The following is a 17,260-nucleotide window of genomic DNA, read 5'->3' as shown; positions in this document are numbered from 1 at the left end:
GTTTCTGCATTAGGTGATACCACTTTTATTCCATAATTATTTCATAATTATTATTAAATGTCTATTATGTTCCAAGATATGCTAAGTCCTGTGGATACAAAGACAAGACATAATCTCTACCATTAAGGAACAATCTATTGTGGCAGACAAATTGATAACCTGCCATGACAGACTCACACAGGAAACCATGAAAATGTAGAGGCACTTACCTAACTCAGATTGTAAGCAAACATTTGTGAGCGGGGGGAAATGTCAAGGAAGGTTTCCCAAAAGTAGCTGAGCTAACTAAATCTTCAAGGAAAACAAGAATCAATGGAAGAAAAGGAGAAGGAAGAGCTTTCCAAGCAAAGGAAGCATACACAAAAGAAAAGCAAAGAAAAACTTGGAAGGGTCAAGTAAATGCAAACATAATTCACCACAGCTAGAGGGCAAAATGGGCAAGGAAGCCAGGCAGAGTAGCTAAGTACAATCAATAGAATTACAAGAAATAAGATTTTCATCCATTGCCAGAAGTCGACTCCAAATCTATATCCCCGTCTAGGACCTCTCTTCTGAGCCCCAGACCACCATATCAAACTGCCAACTGGACATCACTTGAATGTCCCTTTGGCACCAGAAATTCATCAAGTCCAAAACTAAAATCTCCTATATTAGTGATAGCACCACCATCCACACAATGGCCAAAACAGAATCCATTATTATCCTTAGCTTCTTTCTCATTCTCTCACACCTAAATCATTCATTAATCCAAATATCAATTCCTGATGATTAAAGCTCTAAACAGCTCCAAAATCTGTGTAATTCCCTTCATTCCTGCTGTCACCCCTCTAGTTTTAGACACTGTGCACTCTAGATAACAGCAACAGGATCTTAAGTGGTTTCGTGCTTCTTTCTTGGCCCCCTCTAACTGATTCTCCTATTGCAACTGTGGCCTTTCTAGAATGTAAATGTATCTCCTTCCTTGCTCCTTACTGTCCGCAAGCCAAATTCCTTGGTCTTAGAAACAAGTACCATCTCTTCTTATCAATTCAAATTTATAGCCCAACAAACCATGCTCTTTCACATCTTTATGCCCTCACTCATGCTATTATCTCTACTCAGAACCCTCCTACATACACTCTTCTGTCCCAACACCTTTCGGATGTCAACTTTCTCTTGAAAGATGAGCCAGATCACGTCTAGATAGGTACCTCTCTCTATGTATCCAAAATCTCCTATCAAACTAAATTTAATTATCTCTTTTCTCTCTCCATTCTAGTGGCGTTTCAAAAATACAAAAATCAAGCCTCAGTTTACTCATATTCATAATGCCTCGCATATTCATTTAATGGATGAATGACTTTTAATAGGTACTTAATAAGAGTTGATTAAATTGCATTTTCAGAGTTTAAAGTATTACAGTGAAGGTCTTAAAATATCTTGAGGAGTACATAAACCTAGGAAGACAGGTTAAACATGGGAAATCATAGAAAGGTTATGATTAGGGAGCTAATAGGAATGTGAAGAATAGACTGGTCAGATTCTAGGACTCCAAGCCACATCATCCATTCCAAAGGAGTCATTGTGTGCTGAAAAGGTCACAGTATAGCTACTTTCCCCACTTACTCTTTTATGCCTGTAACTATCTTCTCTTCTCTTTTTACCCTCTCCTAAGGGTAAACTAAGGCTATCTCATCTATTCCTACCACTTCCATTATCATTTGTCCAGAAATTAGTTCCAAACTGGTTTCTTAAAGAAACTCTGAAAAACAGAACTTTTTAGCATCAATCACTCTTTTAAGACTGAATTTTAATCCAACAATTCCACTCTGAAATAAAGAAATGAAGATATATTTAAAAAATTGACATCGAGAATACCACATCACTGTAAAAAGTCATAAGCCTGGGTGGCTCCATAGTGTAGTGGTTAGCACATCTGTTCTACATGCAGAAGGTCCTGGGTCTGCGCCCCAGGTGGGGCCACAGAGCATACCCTGGGTGCGCCAGGCCTTGGGTATGCACCGCGAGCGCGTGGGAAGAGACACCCCGCCTTCAGAGATCCAGTTCTTAAGGGGAGACAGCAACATCCATAGGTCAGTGGTGGAAGTGGGGGGATTGGGGAATTAAAGAGGGGGGGGGGAGTCATAAGCCTAAATGTATGAGAATTTAATATATAAACAATAGCATTACCACTTAAAACAATATTATGCAGCCAATAAAAATGATTACACAAAATATCTATGGTAGGAAGCAGGATGGCTTAGGGACAGGGATGAAAGACTTTTTATTGTATATCCTTTTGTACCTTTTGAATTTGTACCTCATACATGTTTTACCTAGTTCAAAACAGTAAATGTGTTAAAAATGAAGCTTACTTTTAAAATGTTATATAAGTGTATTTCCTAATTTATAAAGATACACATTGTTAGATGAGAAAAAATTACAAAACAGTATCAAAGTATTGGTACATTAACGTGAGTGGTAGGTACACACATTTAAGCATACACATACACATATTTACTACAGGATTTGGAAATAAATTAAAGAAAGCTGTTAATGATAGCTGAGACTAAGAAAGGTGAGATTATGAAAGCCTTCACTTTCCTATATTTTCTAATTTTTCTAAAATAGAATCAAAATTTACTAAAATATGTATTTTTTAACACATTTCTCTCTTAGAAAAAAAAGTACAGCTCACTGCCAGCGTTAATTTGATTTTACATAAACACGCTCTTTGAGGCTGAAGCAAATATGACTGATTTTCAATATGAAAATAAAATATAAAAACTGTTTTTGTTATTTCTAAACAGAACTTGTTTCTAATCCTAATGTAACAAAATGTATACAGAAATCAGATTCATCGAATGAATCTTTAGCTAACACTATTCGAGAATGATGTTAACATCACAAGTAGGAATGATACATTTTCTAGGATTTGACATTTTTAGCAATCAAGAATTACTATATTTTATAAATGGAAATAACCACTTTACATAAAACAGAATGCTATAAGTAGAATGATGTCATTGGTTTTCAAAGACTTTCATGGCAAACTTTGGAGGTAAGGTTAGGACTGTAATCTGTGAGTTATCTTGGGGGTGCTGCTGGTGAGTATTCTTGAGGCAAACAGGAACTGGGTTAAAAAGTGGCATATAAACCACAATTTGTAATTCATTTAGAACTACTCAAACCCCTTAAAGTATTCCCTTTGTGAAACTTGAATGTCTGGCATCCCCACTAGATTACAAACTCCTTTGAAAGCAAGGGCAATGGGTTTTTCATCTTTTTATTACTTGTAAATGCCCTTCCTAGAGCTATACCTCACCTTCACCTACCTATACCTCACTTTTCAGAAATAATTCTTAAACAGATTCCCAACTTCCTTCCATACAAATCTATCTGGTGTACCACTAAACACATCAAAAACAAATTATCTTGTTCCCATCAAACCCACTTCCAGATTTTTCCATTACTATCAATATAGCCCCACCCATCTCTAGCCCCTAAAACTAGAGGCTGTCTCCCTCACAGGATCAGTTGCCATCCTGTCAATTATCTATCCAAAATTTAACTTGTATCTATCCACTTCCACTGGGACACAGCATGACATGGCTTTGGAGCCAGGAAATGCATGCTGATGTGTGTCAGCCCAGCTATGTATGCCCCTTTAGGAAAGTCACTTGACCTCTCATGCTCAGTTCTTTATCTATATAATGGGGATAACGATCTTTCAAAACTGATGGAAAGATTAATGTCTTTAAATTACCAAAGCAGTTCTTGCAGAAAATAAACATTCGATAAATGCTAGTGATTACTGCCCATTTGCTAACTCAAGCTTTCATTACATCTCTCATCTTTTCTTCTTGATTTGCCATCTCTAATTTTTCTGAACCACTTTAGATATTACTAAAATGGATTAATTTACCTAATGTATTTTTAGTAATCATATAATTTGCCTGCTCATAAACTCACATTCTTACAAAATAAAGTCCATATTCCTTTGCTGAGCATTCAGGAAATTCCATGATCTGGCTTCAGACTGTCTTTCAGGTGCCACTTCACACTGCTACTTGCAGTATACACTACAGAATACTGACTACTCCAGGAGAATGCTCTGTTTTCCTATCTACAACTGTGGAACATATCATATGCTAACTGCCTCGATGAAGTCTTCCCTGATACAAATGAAGTGATCTCTCCCACATAGTCTTTATTTTTATTTGTACCACAAAAGAGAACTAAGTAAATACTGACTGGGGTCCTAATATGTCAGAAAGTGATGGGCATTTTGGAAATAAAGGTGACAAACCCCAAGGAATTCCCACTGTCTATGCACTCATAACATTCTAAAGTGAATCATAATGTTGTGGACCTAAACTCCAATACTTAGTTATAAACTCATTGAAAACAAAACATCCCAATAATCCATATCCCTAGCCAATAATATTGTAATAACTGGATAGTGCCAGGTGGGTACTACTAGACTAACCAGGGGAATCACTTTGTAAATTATATAAATATCTAACCATTATGCTGTACAACTGAAACTAATATAAAATAATATAATGTTATCTGTAATTGAAAAGCAAAAAAAGATTAAAAAAATAAAAACAGGCTTCAAACACAGGTAATGGTCCCAGGAAACCAGGATCTATAGATCCAACTACTGCCTCCACTGTAAGTTTTCTAAAACCGAGCTGGAATTACAGTCAGAATTATGGTCACTGGACAAATAGCTAATTGACACCTGAAATGAGAGACCGCAAATTCATTCATTGTTAGTAAGACGTACTAAAGTTTCCAAACCGTTTATTTTTAGACCTAAAAACCATTTGTTAAAATAATTAGAAGACCAACGTCGTTGATTTTTTATTTTGCCAAGTAAAGCATTAAAAACCACTAACTAGTATTATCACTATCTCCGAAGAAAAAAGAATTCTCTAAAATGATTACGTTTACGCTGAAAAAAAAAAAAATGTGGGTTCTGAGGTTTTTTAAACTTTAATGTGCATTTTTGACCGGCTTTCGAGAGCCTTTAGTTACCTAGTTATATTCAATTTACATATCGCTGAGCCAGTCAGTCATACATTCAGGGGCGCTAAGGTTATTACAGAACGATTACTCCACAATTCCCCACCCTCGCCCCTCAAAACAATACAACCGTGCTTACAGTTTGACAACAATTCTCTCAATTTTTCCCTTCTTGCAGGTATTCTCCACGCAAAATCCGTTCCACGTTAAGGATTTCATGTCCTAATGTGTGAAACCTTTCCAAGAAATAACTGAAAGTTTCAGGACAAACTGGAAAACGTCGCAATCCTAAACCGAATGAGTCTTACATCTGGGCAACCTAACTCTGGTCAGAAAAGGGACCTAAGAGAAGGGATTTAGGAACCACGAAGCCAATATGACCTGCTCGGTCACCGGCACTACTGTCAAACACAAGCTGTCTGAGACCCCTCTCAAATACCGTCTAAAGTAAACTCGAGAACCAAGACCTTTTCTAGGCCGATAGCTGACGAGGGGCTGGGGGCCCAAAGCAAGCAGAGCAGCCAACTCAACCAAAGACCGGGGGTCTGAGGTAATGCAGGGCAATGAGAAGGCCACCGCTGCCCTCCCTTAGACGTGGTGCCCACACGCTGCTGGGGGTAGGGGGTTTGGACGTGAAGAATTAAAGCGGCAATCGGCAGCAGAAAAAGTCGAGGCATACCTATAGGTTTTTTGTAAAAGTCCCAAAGTCAAGAAGTAGGATCGGAATCAAGCGGGGAAGCCTTACCTCAGCGTTCGGGTGTTTAAAAGTATCTAAAAATAGGAGCTCCATCCCCGAGTCCACCGCCATGTTTGCCGCGGGAGGGAGACAGGGAGAGGACTTCCGGGGCAGCCCTCCAACCTCGGCGACAGTGGTTCAGGACAGGGAGAGACGGCAGCACTTCCGGTGACCGAAGCGCTAGCGCCGCCAGCCTTGGCCTATCCCGAAGCGCGGTACTGGCTGAAGATGCAGGCCAGCGCGGCGCCGGGCGCCCTCGGAGCACGGAGGCAGCGGCGGGAGAAGAGGGGCTTACGGCGGCTCCAGCGGTCCAAACCCTGTGTTTCTACTGCGTTACAAAGCCACGATGGCCTTGGGGTGGCGGAGTGCAGAGCAGTCTTTCGAGAAGTGGAGGAGGGGTGGGAAAGGCTGCTACTCTGGATACCCAATGAAAGCGCTCGCAAGCCGTCGTTCCTGGGCTGGCCGGAAAAAGATGCAATGAGAGAACTGGAAAAGTTAGACACTTTTTTAAAAGGAAGAAAAGAAACGGCGCAAGACGAGATTTTTTTCTTGTTTTCTCACCTGAAAAATGTGAAGAATAATACCTAACCCACAGGCTTTTTGTGAGGATTAATTGAAATAAAATACAAGAAACTCTATAATGTGAAATGCCATCAACATAAAAATGCAGAGTGGAAAGTAAGTCTCCCTGTCTCCCTGCTGATGAGCATTGCAGCGACTGGAACTATTTGGTAGTCTATATTGGCACGAGGACTTGGGAGAGCAATTAGGAATTATCTAGTGAAATTACACGCGCCTACCTCACTTCTAGGAAAATTGTTGCTCAGATGCCCAAAGAAATACGTGCAGATACAAGAATGCTTATGGCAACACTTTATAGTTGCAGAAAAGCTGTAAACTTCTCATTAACAAGAATAAGTAAACCGCGACATATTTATGCAATGTAGTAGTATATAACAAAGAATGAACTAGTACCATATCTACTAACAATCTAAATGGGTAAGCAAGCAAGTTGAAAAATATGTAGTATAAAATAACATAGTTCAAAGCATGTACAAAAATATAACTTGGGGGCACATATATGTTATAAAATTACAAAGATGCATAGAGATGATAAAATTTTAAGATCGTTGTGAACTGGAGAGAATTGTAATTGAGAAGTATACAGGGCCTTCAAGTGCTTTGGTAATATTTAGGTTGGTGATGGTTTCACAGGTGTGCCTTGCATTATTGTTTGTGCCTTTTGGTATTTATTTAATAATTAATTTTTAATTTTTTAAAGTAAATCTCCCATCCACTCCCTTCCTCAGCCAGCCAATTTCCTCTGTTAACTAACAGTTTATCTCTTTTACGGTGTTTTTTCAAAGACCAAGTTCTGGCATTCTTATTTATTATTTCCAGCATTTTTTTAGTTTCTTTAGTTTCTTTAGTTTTCTTTATATTTTTTAGTTTCTGCTTTGGAATTTACTGATTCCTTCTGCTTTCATTAGGCTTGTATGCCTGCTATTCTCTTTCTAATTCCTATAGTGATGCATAAGTTATTTATATTCATATATCTTATTTATTACTATATATGTTTATGTCTACCAACTTTCCCCTCACCTCTGTAACTAATGTACCTTGTAGTGCTTTTATTATTGGTGGTTTTTATATGGCTTGATTTTCTTAGCTTTGAATTTCTTTTTTGACCCAAGAAAGTGTTGTAATAGCCCGCTGAAATGTGAAAGGGTTAAAGAATAATTAAAACCTGAAACTGGACAAAAGAAGTCTATAACTTAGGCCTAGTTTCTGGAACCCCTAACCACATTCTGTTAATCATGAAACTTGTAACAATGAGCTCATACGCTAACTGCCAATTTTAGCCTGTGTAACCCTGCTTGCTTGCGTGGCATGAAAAATAATCAATTGTATATAAGCTGAAAATTACTGTTTGGCCATCGCCCATGGGAACACCGGCTATTGTCCATGGGAACATAGGCAATCACCCATAGGAACATAACATTCTAACACAAGCTTTCTGCTTCTGTACTTCCCGCTTGCACACCTGACCAGTGGGTTGACAGGTAGTGAATAGGAGAAAGATGGACCTTTGTGTTTAAGACAGAATGAGGAATGGGATTTGGGGCTTAAAAACCTTGTATCTTGGCATTTCGAGGCTGCTCCTTTGCAAGGACAGCCGCCGGCTAATAAACTGTCTCCTGGTTAAGAGCACTCAAGTTGGGTCTGGTTATTCTGGACACAACAGTGTGCGTTGTTTTTCTTCAATTAATAGAGTGTTTTTTGGGGCATTTTTAGTTTTACAGGAAATTGAGCAGATAATAGAGTTCCCATATATTTCCTTTTTTTCCTTTTCAAAGATTCCCTTATTATTAATATTTTGCATTAGTGTGGTACATTTATTACAACTGAGGAACCGGTACTGATACATTATTATTAACTAAAGTCCATAGCTTACATTTTGATGCACTTTTGTTTTGTATATATATATATATTGTATGTATATTTGAATTCATAGACTGTCTCTGAAAGAATTATGCAAGAAACTGAGAATAGTTGTAGCCTCCAGGGAGGGGAGCTTAATGACAAAGGTATAGAAATAACAGGAAATCTATTTCCATATACAGATATTATCTATTATAAAATTAAATTTTTAAAGATTAATAAGAATTGAGTAGTAGAGAAAAGCTTGTATACAAAACTCCTTCAAAAACTTTCTTGCATAGAACAGAGAAATGAAGTAGTTGTTGAAAGAGAACATGCAGTCAAGAAAGAGTGTTTTTAAGATGAGGGATATCAGTGTGTAGATGGGTGGGAATGAAACAATAGAAACAGTGATGATAAAGAGAGAGAGAGGAATATCGAGACAGCAAAGTATTGTGGAGGTGGGAGAGGTACCCAAGTAGAAAAAGACCTTTGCTAGAAAGAACACCTGCTTCCTGGTAATCAGGGACAAGAGGGAGTCCATGGGTGCATGTGCAGATGGGAGTAATGATTTCGTATGTGGAAATGAAGGAGTTTCTTTTGGATGGTATCTATTGTCTCATTGAGATCGTCAGCTATGATTGAGAGGGCAGAAAGATGTGTAGGAGGTCAAAGAAGAGAGACGGTATTAACTAGATTTCCAGGAGAGTTCAGAATCCCTGATTGGCTACCATCACCTCTCACAGTATGCAGGACCTCAAATTCACTTCTTGCTCACTCTTGCACCTTGTCCCTACCACACCACTCTGATGATTCAGCCATTCTCAGCTAGATATGGCTCCCATAATACAGAGGTATTTCACATCGCTTACATGGTTTCTTCTGCTTTGAATATAACCCCTCCATATGATTTTCAAAAGCCTATGTATAATTATAATATCATCTAAAAGAATAAAATAGCTAAGGAATAACATTAACTAAGGAGATGAAAAGCTTATACAGTGAAAACTACAAAATATTGCTGAAAAAGTTAAAGACAACTAAATGGAAAGACATTCCGTGTTTATAGATTGGAAGACTTAATATTGTTAACAGTATTACCCAAAGTTATCTATAGATTCAGTGCAATCCCTATCAAAATTCTAACAGCCCTTTTTTTTTTCTTCAGAAATGGAAAATCTGATCCACACATTTATATGGATTTGTGAGGAGCCCCAAACAGCCAAAACAATGTTGAAAAATGACGAATATGGAGGACACACACTCCTGATTTCAAAACTTACTATAAAACTACAGTAATCAAAACTGTGGTAATGGCATAAGGATAATGTAGGGAGGAGGCCAGAGAATTAAAATATTAAATCAAGCCACATTCAGAGACTGCAATATGCTGATCAGCTCTGCAGCCAGGCCTGGAGGACACCTGCAGAACAAAGGAAGATTTCTGCTGGGATTGTTAATGACCCATTTCCCACACCTGTAAAGGGGAAAAAGGAAAAACAGTCTCTAAGTGGCTGCCCTATGCAAAATAAAATCATTCATTCCCAATGGCTAAAACCATGGGGAACCTATGGATTAAAGGCTTAGAACTGCCAGCAGGCCTTTCATGCTACACATTCTTTCCTTTTCACGCTACATACTCTTCCCCTTCCCCTTCCTCACTGTATGTCATATCAAAGGAAATGGGTAAACAAAGTCTTTAAACTGTAACTCATAAGAACTAGGGAATGATATATAAACTGAATTCCCCACACTCTGGGGTCCCTCTCACTGCCTTTACTCTCAATGTCTTTCTCTCAGAACCTCTCAGTCTTTTTCTCCTCGTCGCTTTCACTGTCTTCCTCTTGGTACTCTACTTTGTCTCTCTCACTGTCCTCATCTCTCTTAGGCCCTCTAACTCTGCCTCTGAGAGGAGACGACTCTTTGTCTATGCAGCGTTACCCTTGTTCTAGTAAACTTTCCTTTTGACTCTAACTTTGGCATGTATGTTAAATTCTTTCTACACTTTCTGCCAAAGGACCCTCTTCTTCTCTCAGTACAGGGCTTGCTCTCCTCACATTGGGAAATTTGCCCTGTCTTGCATCAAGGATAAACAGAGCCCCAATCGAATAGAATCAAGAGTCCAGAAATAAACCTTTACATATATAGTGAATTGATTTTCAACAATGGTGCCAAGGGCATTCAATGGAGAAAGAATAATCTCTTCAATAAATGGTACTGGGATGACTGGGTATCTACTTGCAAAAGAATGAAACTGGAACCTAACCTCAGACCATATACAAAAATGAACACGAGATGGATTGAGGACCTAAAAAGAAGAGCTAAAACCATGAAATTCTTGGAAGAAAACATTACATACTGATAACTCTTCATTGCCTGGAATTTAGCAATGGATTCTTAGATGACAAAAAAACATGAGCAACAAAAGAAAAAATAAATTGAACATCAAAATTAAAAACTTTTGCATCGAATGACACTCTCAAAAGAGTAAAAAGAAAATCTACAGGATGGGAGAAAATACTTAATTAAATTTAATTAATTAATTAAATCCCTAATATATAAAGAACTCTTACCACTCAACAAAAAGATAAACTGCCCTATTAAAAAATGAGCAAAGGGACTTGAATAGACATTTCTCCAAAGAAGATGTACAAATGGCCAATAGGCACATGAAAAGATGCTCAACATCTTTAGTCATTAGGAAAAAATAAATCAAAACCACAATGAAATACTTCACACCCATTAGGATAGCTATAATTTTAAAAAATAAGGGTTGGTGAGGATGTAGAGAATTGGAACCCTTGTATTTTGCTAGTGGGAATTTAAACTGGTACAGCTGCTGTGGAAAAGTTTGGCAGCTCCTCAAAAAGTTAAACATAGAATTACCATATGACCCAGCAATTCCACTGCTAGATATATACCAAAACAAGTGAAAACAGGTTCTCAAATACTTGTACACATGTTCATAGCAGCACTACTCACAATGGCCAAAAGGTGAAAACAACACAAATACCCATCAACAACTAAATGGATAAACAAAATGGTATGTACATACTCCCTGCTCCCTATTTGCTCCCCCATCCCTCAATAGATTTTATATTCTCTGATTTGTGACTCCGGTATATCCACAGATTAAGCTCTAATTCCCGAACAGTTTATTCCCTTATTTATTTACAGGTCAGTATTCTTCTTCTAACCTGTGAGCTTCTTCCAACAGAATGATTATATCCTATTCACCAATACGTCCCTACTTTCTGGCACACGCTAAACACTCAAAAATGTTTCTTGAATGAATTGATTTTCACTATTTCAAATTACATATAGAATTATATATTGTGCATGTTTTATATATCAAATGCTTAGATTGTACTATCTTTATTCTTTTATTCTTGTCTGTCTTGCTCATCAGATTATAACCTCCCCTAGAACAAGGCTCTGTGAACAGTCCATAGTAGCTTCTGTTGTTTTACAAACTAACGTGTCTTCCCTTCTTTGATTTTCACCATTCTGCAGTAAAAAGAGCACTTTGAAGAAAAACTGAAATTGCCTCTAATGTGAAAAAGCAACTTACGCAAATCTTAATGCTTGCCAGGAACAACTTAGCAAAAAGGCAAGGATGGAAGTGAGCTAACCAGCCCACAACAATTCAATGTTGCATTTATTTGGTAACAGGTGAGCTCTTTTCTAAGGTGACTGACATGCACAGAAGAAAACAGAGCAGGAGTGGGATCTAAGTGAACTGCCAAGCATTTCAGCCTCTTCAGAGAACAAGTTCATCAAGAACAACTGATTTGAGAGTCTGGCAAACTGCCAACTGCAACACATTCATCCACCAACAAGAACAAAAAGGACTTTTGCTTTCCTTCTTCTCTGAGCATACTGATAAAAAGTAACAGCTGCCACCCCTTCTCCAAGATACTTGATTATGATCATTTCCCACAGCCAAGAGCTTGCTCTGAAACCTCCACATCATTCTTCAGAATGTATTCTGGAGATTACCTAAAGATTTCAGATATATTGATTGTAAACTGTTATCTACACAAAGTATCTCAAAATAAGCCCACCGATTAGTGCCAGTTGTTCTGAAAGATTGAATGACTCCAGCTATTTACCAACTTTTTTCCAGCCTCAAAAAGGCAAAACACTCTGAGATCCTGTCTATTTTCTAGACAGGCAAACAGCCAAACTCTCTGGTTCAGTTCCACTCTCAGGTACAGAGCCAGTACTATGTAGACCATAAACTTACATATGGCACTTTTCCTTTTTTGTAATTGTGCTGCTGTATTTAGCAGACCCCACATCTCTCAAAGCATGTTTCCACAAGAACACAAAGGTTTCAGTGATCAAAAATAATTTAGGAAATCCTGTATACCCTTGTCTCCCTCTTAGAGCTTCACCATGTATATTATATATATTATATATTTCTATATATTATCTATATGTATAGAAAAGAGACTTCTATTTTTTGAACTTAACTACTAGCAGTTGCAGCTTAATCTAAATTTGCTCTTAACAACTTCAGATATTCCTATACCCTTAAGGGCTACTGACATCAGCCTTACAGCACTTTTAGCACTTTTAAATAAAAGACTAAGTACAAAAGCTAGGTGGATTTAAAGATGCCTGGTAGAATGGATTGAGTTGGCTTAAAAACTTGCTTTTATATAAGAACTTTATGTTGGTTGATGAGAAAATATTAATTAGGTTCTCTCTCTCTGGATCCACTTTTACTCCTGCATCAGAGATTCTACGCCTATGTAAATCTTCCTCAGAGTATATGTGGCAGTAACCTGGTCTCCCAGTTCCAGCTAATTTGACCAAGGATAGTCACCGGGCACAAGTGGGTTGTGTGGAGTCACCAATAGGCAGCAACCTCTGACTTACGTGGCCTGACTCAAAAAGATGAGAGACCCACGTAAAATTACCAGCTGGAAATAGGACAGAAGGATGAAGATACATGATGCAGAGCCAAGTCAAATTACGTAAAGACAAAGGACTAGACTGGAATGAGTGTTGATGAATACCTATGCTGAGGTCCTAGAGCTGCCTTGAGTCCAGAGAGAGATTCACTGAGGTGGGCCATGTCGCTGCTCTTGTTTGAGATCAATGTTTCTTAATGCGATCAATCCCCTTGTATTTAATTAAATAGCTTGAGTGTGTCTCTATTTCCTGCAATCAAACAATTCTAAATAAAACAACTGCTTACAAAGTTTTTCAGAGCTCAACAGGACATATGCTACAAAATGAAATATGGTAGTGATTTTAAATGTATTAACAATAAGATTGTAGAAATAAAATACAAACATTAGAAAGATGATTGATAATTTAAGACTAAACTGTGGGATACAGTATAAAGAGATCACTGTACTTCATGAGAAAAAACATGAATTTTTGAGACCCGGGATTCAGGGTTTTGACAGGAAAGAGATGGCACATCTAAAAGGTTTAATTCAAGAACGTTTAACGATAAATTTTTTAAAAATGTTTAATAAAACTTTTGAGGTAATGAATATGATCATTATATTGATTGTGGTGGTAGTTTTATAGTGTATATTGTGAAAACTCAACAAATGGTACACTTTATTAAATAGATAGTTTCCTGAATGTCAGCTATGCCTCAATAAAGCTAAAAAAAATGTTAACGAAAGAACTACTTACAGAGTGTGAGCAGAGTTAAGGGTAAAGCATCTATCTATAGGCAAGCAATTCCGAGAAGCCATTACTACCCTAGGCCTGAAGGAGCACAGGGAGATTTCACAGAAAGTCATCAGAGCTGGGGGCATAAACATGGGGCCAGCAGTTTACAAACTATTTGTTGTCATCCACTAGAGATAAGTTGAGAAACTGAGAGTGAGTGTTTAGAAACTTCTTTAGTAATTTAACAGATTAATGTTATATTTGTTGACTCAAATAATATAAAACCTGAAAATTATATTTTGTATGTCTTTGAGTTTTTTCACTTTTCTAGTAATTATTTTTGTTTTTGTGTGTGTGTGTGTGTTGATCAGTGGTGGGGTGGTAATTAAAAAAAAAAAAGAATATTCACCACTGATAGTTTGAGAAAAACTGGTATAGAGGAATTCAACCTCTAATAAAACTTCAGCTCCACAGGGAGAGAGCTGAGAAAAGCATATCTCAGTCTCTCTTCCCATACTTCTCTCCCTTGGGCCAAACTGGATAAAAGCTAGAGGACCGAGTAGTTCAGGTGATGTAGTACAGGGCAGAAATGGGTGGTAAATGGATCTGGAGGAGCAACCAAATGAGATGTACTCTGGACTATGACATTCATTAGCTTTGTGGTTTCTGGAAAGTTACTTGGTCTCAGTGATCCTCAGTTTTCCTCACCCCATAAAACGGGGAACCTCAGACCACCACCCACTTATTCTACCACTCCCTATTCACTTGCTTAAGCCAGAGACTTGGCAGTCATTTTTCTATTCTCTTCACTCCCATCCCATCCGATCAAACCTAACCATCTCACCTCTATAATGACATTCACACGTGGCTCCTCCTATCCATCTCCATTGCCCTCCCTTAGCTGAGTTCTTCAGCATTTGTCCACTGTATTGCAACAGCCTCCCTCCTGACTGGTCTTGCTCTGCTCCAATCTATCCTCCAGAGTGACAAATACAGATTTGACCAACTCATTCTCTAGCTTAAATAAAGATTTTAAGAGACAACATTTAGAAACTACTTAAGGTTTTAGAAGCATTGAGTGTTTTGGTTAGTTTTGATTTTGGTTCTCCAATTATAAATGCTTTCTTATATTTCATGCTTCCAATCCTGCTCTTTTCCTGTTTGAAATGCCCTTGTCCCTTCTTTGCCAGCTAACTCTCCATTCACCTTTCAGAACTCAATACAAGCAAGGGGTTGCTTTATGCTCTTACCATGTTATTTTATTACATCACTTATTCCTGCAATGTAATTAGCTTTCCCTTTAGGAAGTGTAAATCCTTTGAAGGAAGGAACTATACCATCTTCATGGTTGTATTTTCTTGCTTAATGGTACCTGGACACAATAAGTGCTCTCTTCATATAATTTGTTGAATGAGTGAATAAATGAGATTTGGGATGGTTGGTTGAGACTTCATGATAATGAAATTTGAATTAAATTGTTTCCAAAGGATAGATAAGAATAAGATGGCCAGAGAGGAGGGGAGCAAGTTCCCTATTGGTATAACAATTGGAGCCAAGGCAGATTGACCAGTTTGATCAGTGAGTAGAATTTGAATGTAAGAGCTAAAGATAAGATGAGTGAGGTCCATTGAGGTTCTACAGAGAACAGCGTTGAATTCCATGTTGGAATTGGTCTTGTAAGCTGAGAGGGAACTGAGAAACTGAAATTGAGCATTGGCCTTTTTGAAAGTTATGTAATTACAGAAAAGATGCGTTAGGGAAACTATCTTTCCTGTGGTGTTTACAATTAATTGAAGCAAAAAGGTCATTAAGAATGTTATTTTAAAAATTTACGTGAGGAAATTTAGATTGCTGGAAGTGGATATGGAAAGAAAAGAATGAGAAGAGACATTAAAAAGAAAATGTGTTAAAACAATGGTTTCTAATAACTAGCATAAGTGCATAAAACTTAATATTTACTAATTATGATACTCTAAAATTCTAATTGGTACCAATGACAGAAATAAATAGGGGGACACGATGGTAAGGTAATAAACAAATCTGTTTTTAATAAAGTTTATTATTATTTAAATTTAAAAAGCTAGGTTGAAAAGTAAAATCTCATTTTACATTTTGGACTCCAAGGCCCAGTTGTAATATCTACTGCCATCTACTGGCAGAGGGAAAATGACTATAGTCATTCATATATATATATATATATATAATGTTTAAAAATAGCTTTATTGAGATATGATTCACATACTATACAATACATCCATTTAAAGCTTGGAATTAAATGGTTTTTAGTGTGTTCACAAGTTGTACAACCATCACCACAGTAAATTTTAGAACATTTTCATCATTCCCCCCTAAAATTCTTTTCCATTAGCATTCACTCTCTATTCCCCACCCACCCACCTCTGTATCTCTAGGGAACCACTAATCTACTTATGTCTTTACATAAATTTGCTTATTCTTGACATTTCATATAATTGGAATCATACAATATGTGGTCTTTCTTGCTGGCTTCTTAACATAATGTTTACAATGTTGCAGCATGTATCCATGTTCCCACATATATCAGTGTTTTCCTTTTTATTGCCAGAAATATTCCTTTGTATGGAAGGAATATGTATTTTTACAAAGCTCATGGATAACATTTCCCACTAGTTTACATACATAGAACATACTTTGAAATGTTAACTTGCGTTTCTAATACGATGAAGAGCATTATCTACAGTTGTTTCTTTCTTGCACTTCAGTAATAGTGCACCCAGAGCTCTCTCTTGACTCTTAAAACTGGAGGGTTGCTTTTTATTAGTGGTGGAAAAAACATTTTAGTGGATGAAGAGCAGGGACTTGTTTTTTAAATATTAGAATGGAGAGTGACAGAATCTATTACACATAATAAAGGTATTTTATGAAATTTAGGGAGCATATGTGTGTGATTGTGTGTGTGTATCTTCACTGAGTCTGGATGTGAAATATATTTCTTACTATGGGTTACTTGTTTGTTTTTCTGGATTTATTGAAATAGACAATTAGTTGCTTGCATTTACATTGTACAATTCAATGAGGGTTTTTTTTTTCAGTTATAATTGGCATACAATAATATACCAGTTTCAGTTGTACCGCATAGTGATTAGAGATCCACATAACTCACAAAGTGATCACCCCACTAAATCTAGTACCCTTCTTCCCCCTTACATATTTATTACATTATTAACGATCTTCTTCATGCTACACCCTACATCTCCATGTCTATTCTGCAACTATCCATTTGTACCTCTTATTCCTTTTGCCTTTTTTCACCGTCCTCCCAAATCCCCTATCTAGTAGCCCTCAAAATATTCTCTGAACCTATTAATTTATTTCTGCTTTTGCTGTTCTTGTTGTTTATTGTGTTCTTTAGATTTCACATGTATGTGAAATTATGCGATATTTGTCTTTCTCTATCCAACTCATTTCATTCAGTGC

The 17,260-nt window shown here is 37.3% G+C and overlaps 1 protein-coding gene and 1 long non-coding RNA gene across 4 annotated transcripts in view; one reads left to right on the top strand and one right to left on the bottom strand.

Annotated features, from left to right (window-relative positions):
• The window catches only part of VIRMA (vir like m6A methyltransferase associated), a 55,176-nt gene extending 49,274 nt beyond the window's left edge, over window positions 1–5,902 (bottom strand). For all 3 annotated transcript variants that reach the window (XM_011384367.2, XM_023525580.1, XM_011384368.2), the window contains exon 1: window positions 5,756–5,902. In XM_011384367.2, the coding sequence (XP_011382669.1) occupies window positions 5,756–5,818 (63 nt within the window). In that variant the 5' untranslated portion in view covers window positions 5,819–5,902. The remainder of the gene's footprint in view (window positions 1–5,755) is intronic.
• A 4,941-nt stretch (window positions 5,903–10,843) lies between these two features.
• LOC111733524 lies at window positions 10,844–14,099 on the top strand. Its single transcript, XR_002778015.1, has 2 exons — window positions 10,844–11,210; window positions 11,681–14,099. It is a non-coding gene; the product is annotated as an uncharacterized LOC111733524 (long non-coding RNA).
• The last annotated feature ends 3,161 nt before the right edge of the window (window positions 14,100–17,260 follow it).

Source organism: Pteropus vampyrus, unplaced genomic scaffold (genome assembly GCF_000151845.1).
Source record: "Pteropus vampyrus isolate Shadow unplaced genomic scaffold, Pvam_2.0 Scaffold572, whole genome shotgun sequence".
Lineage (NCBI taxonomy): Eukaryota > Metazoa > Chordata > Mammalia > Chiroptera > Pteropodidae > Pteropus > Pteropus vampyrus.
The sequence above is the reverse complement of the archived record's forward strand: the minus strand, read 5'-3'. Positions and strand labels throughout refer to the sequence as shown.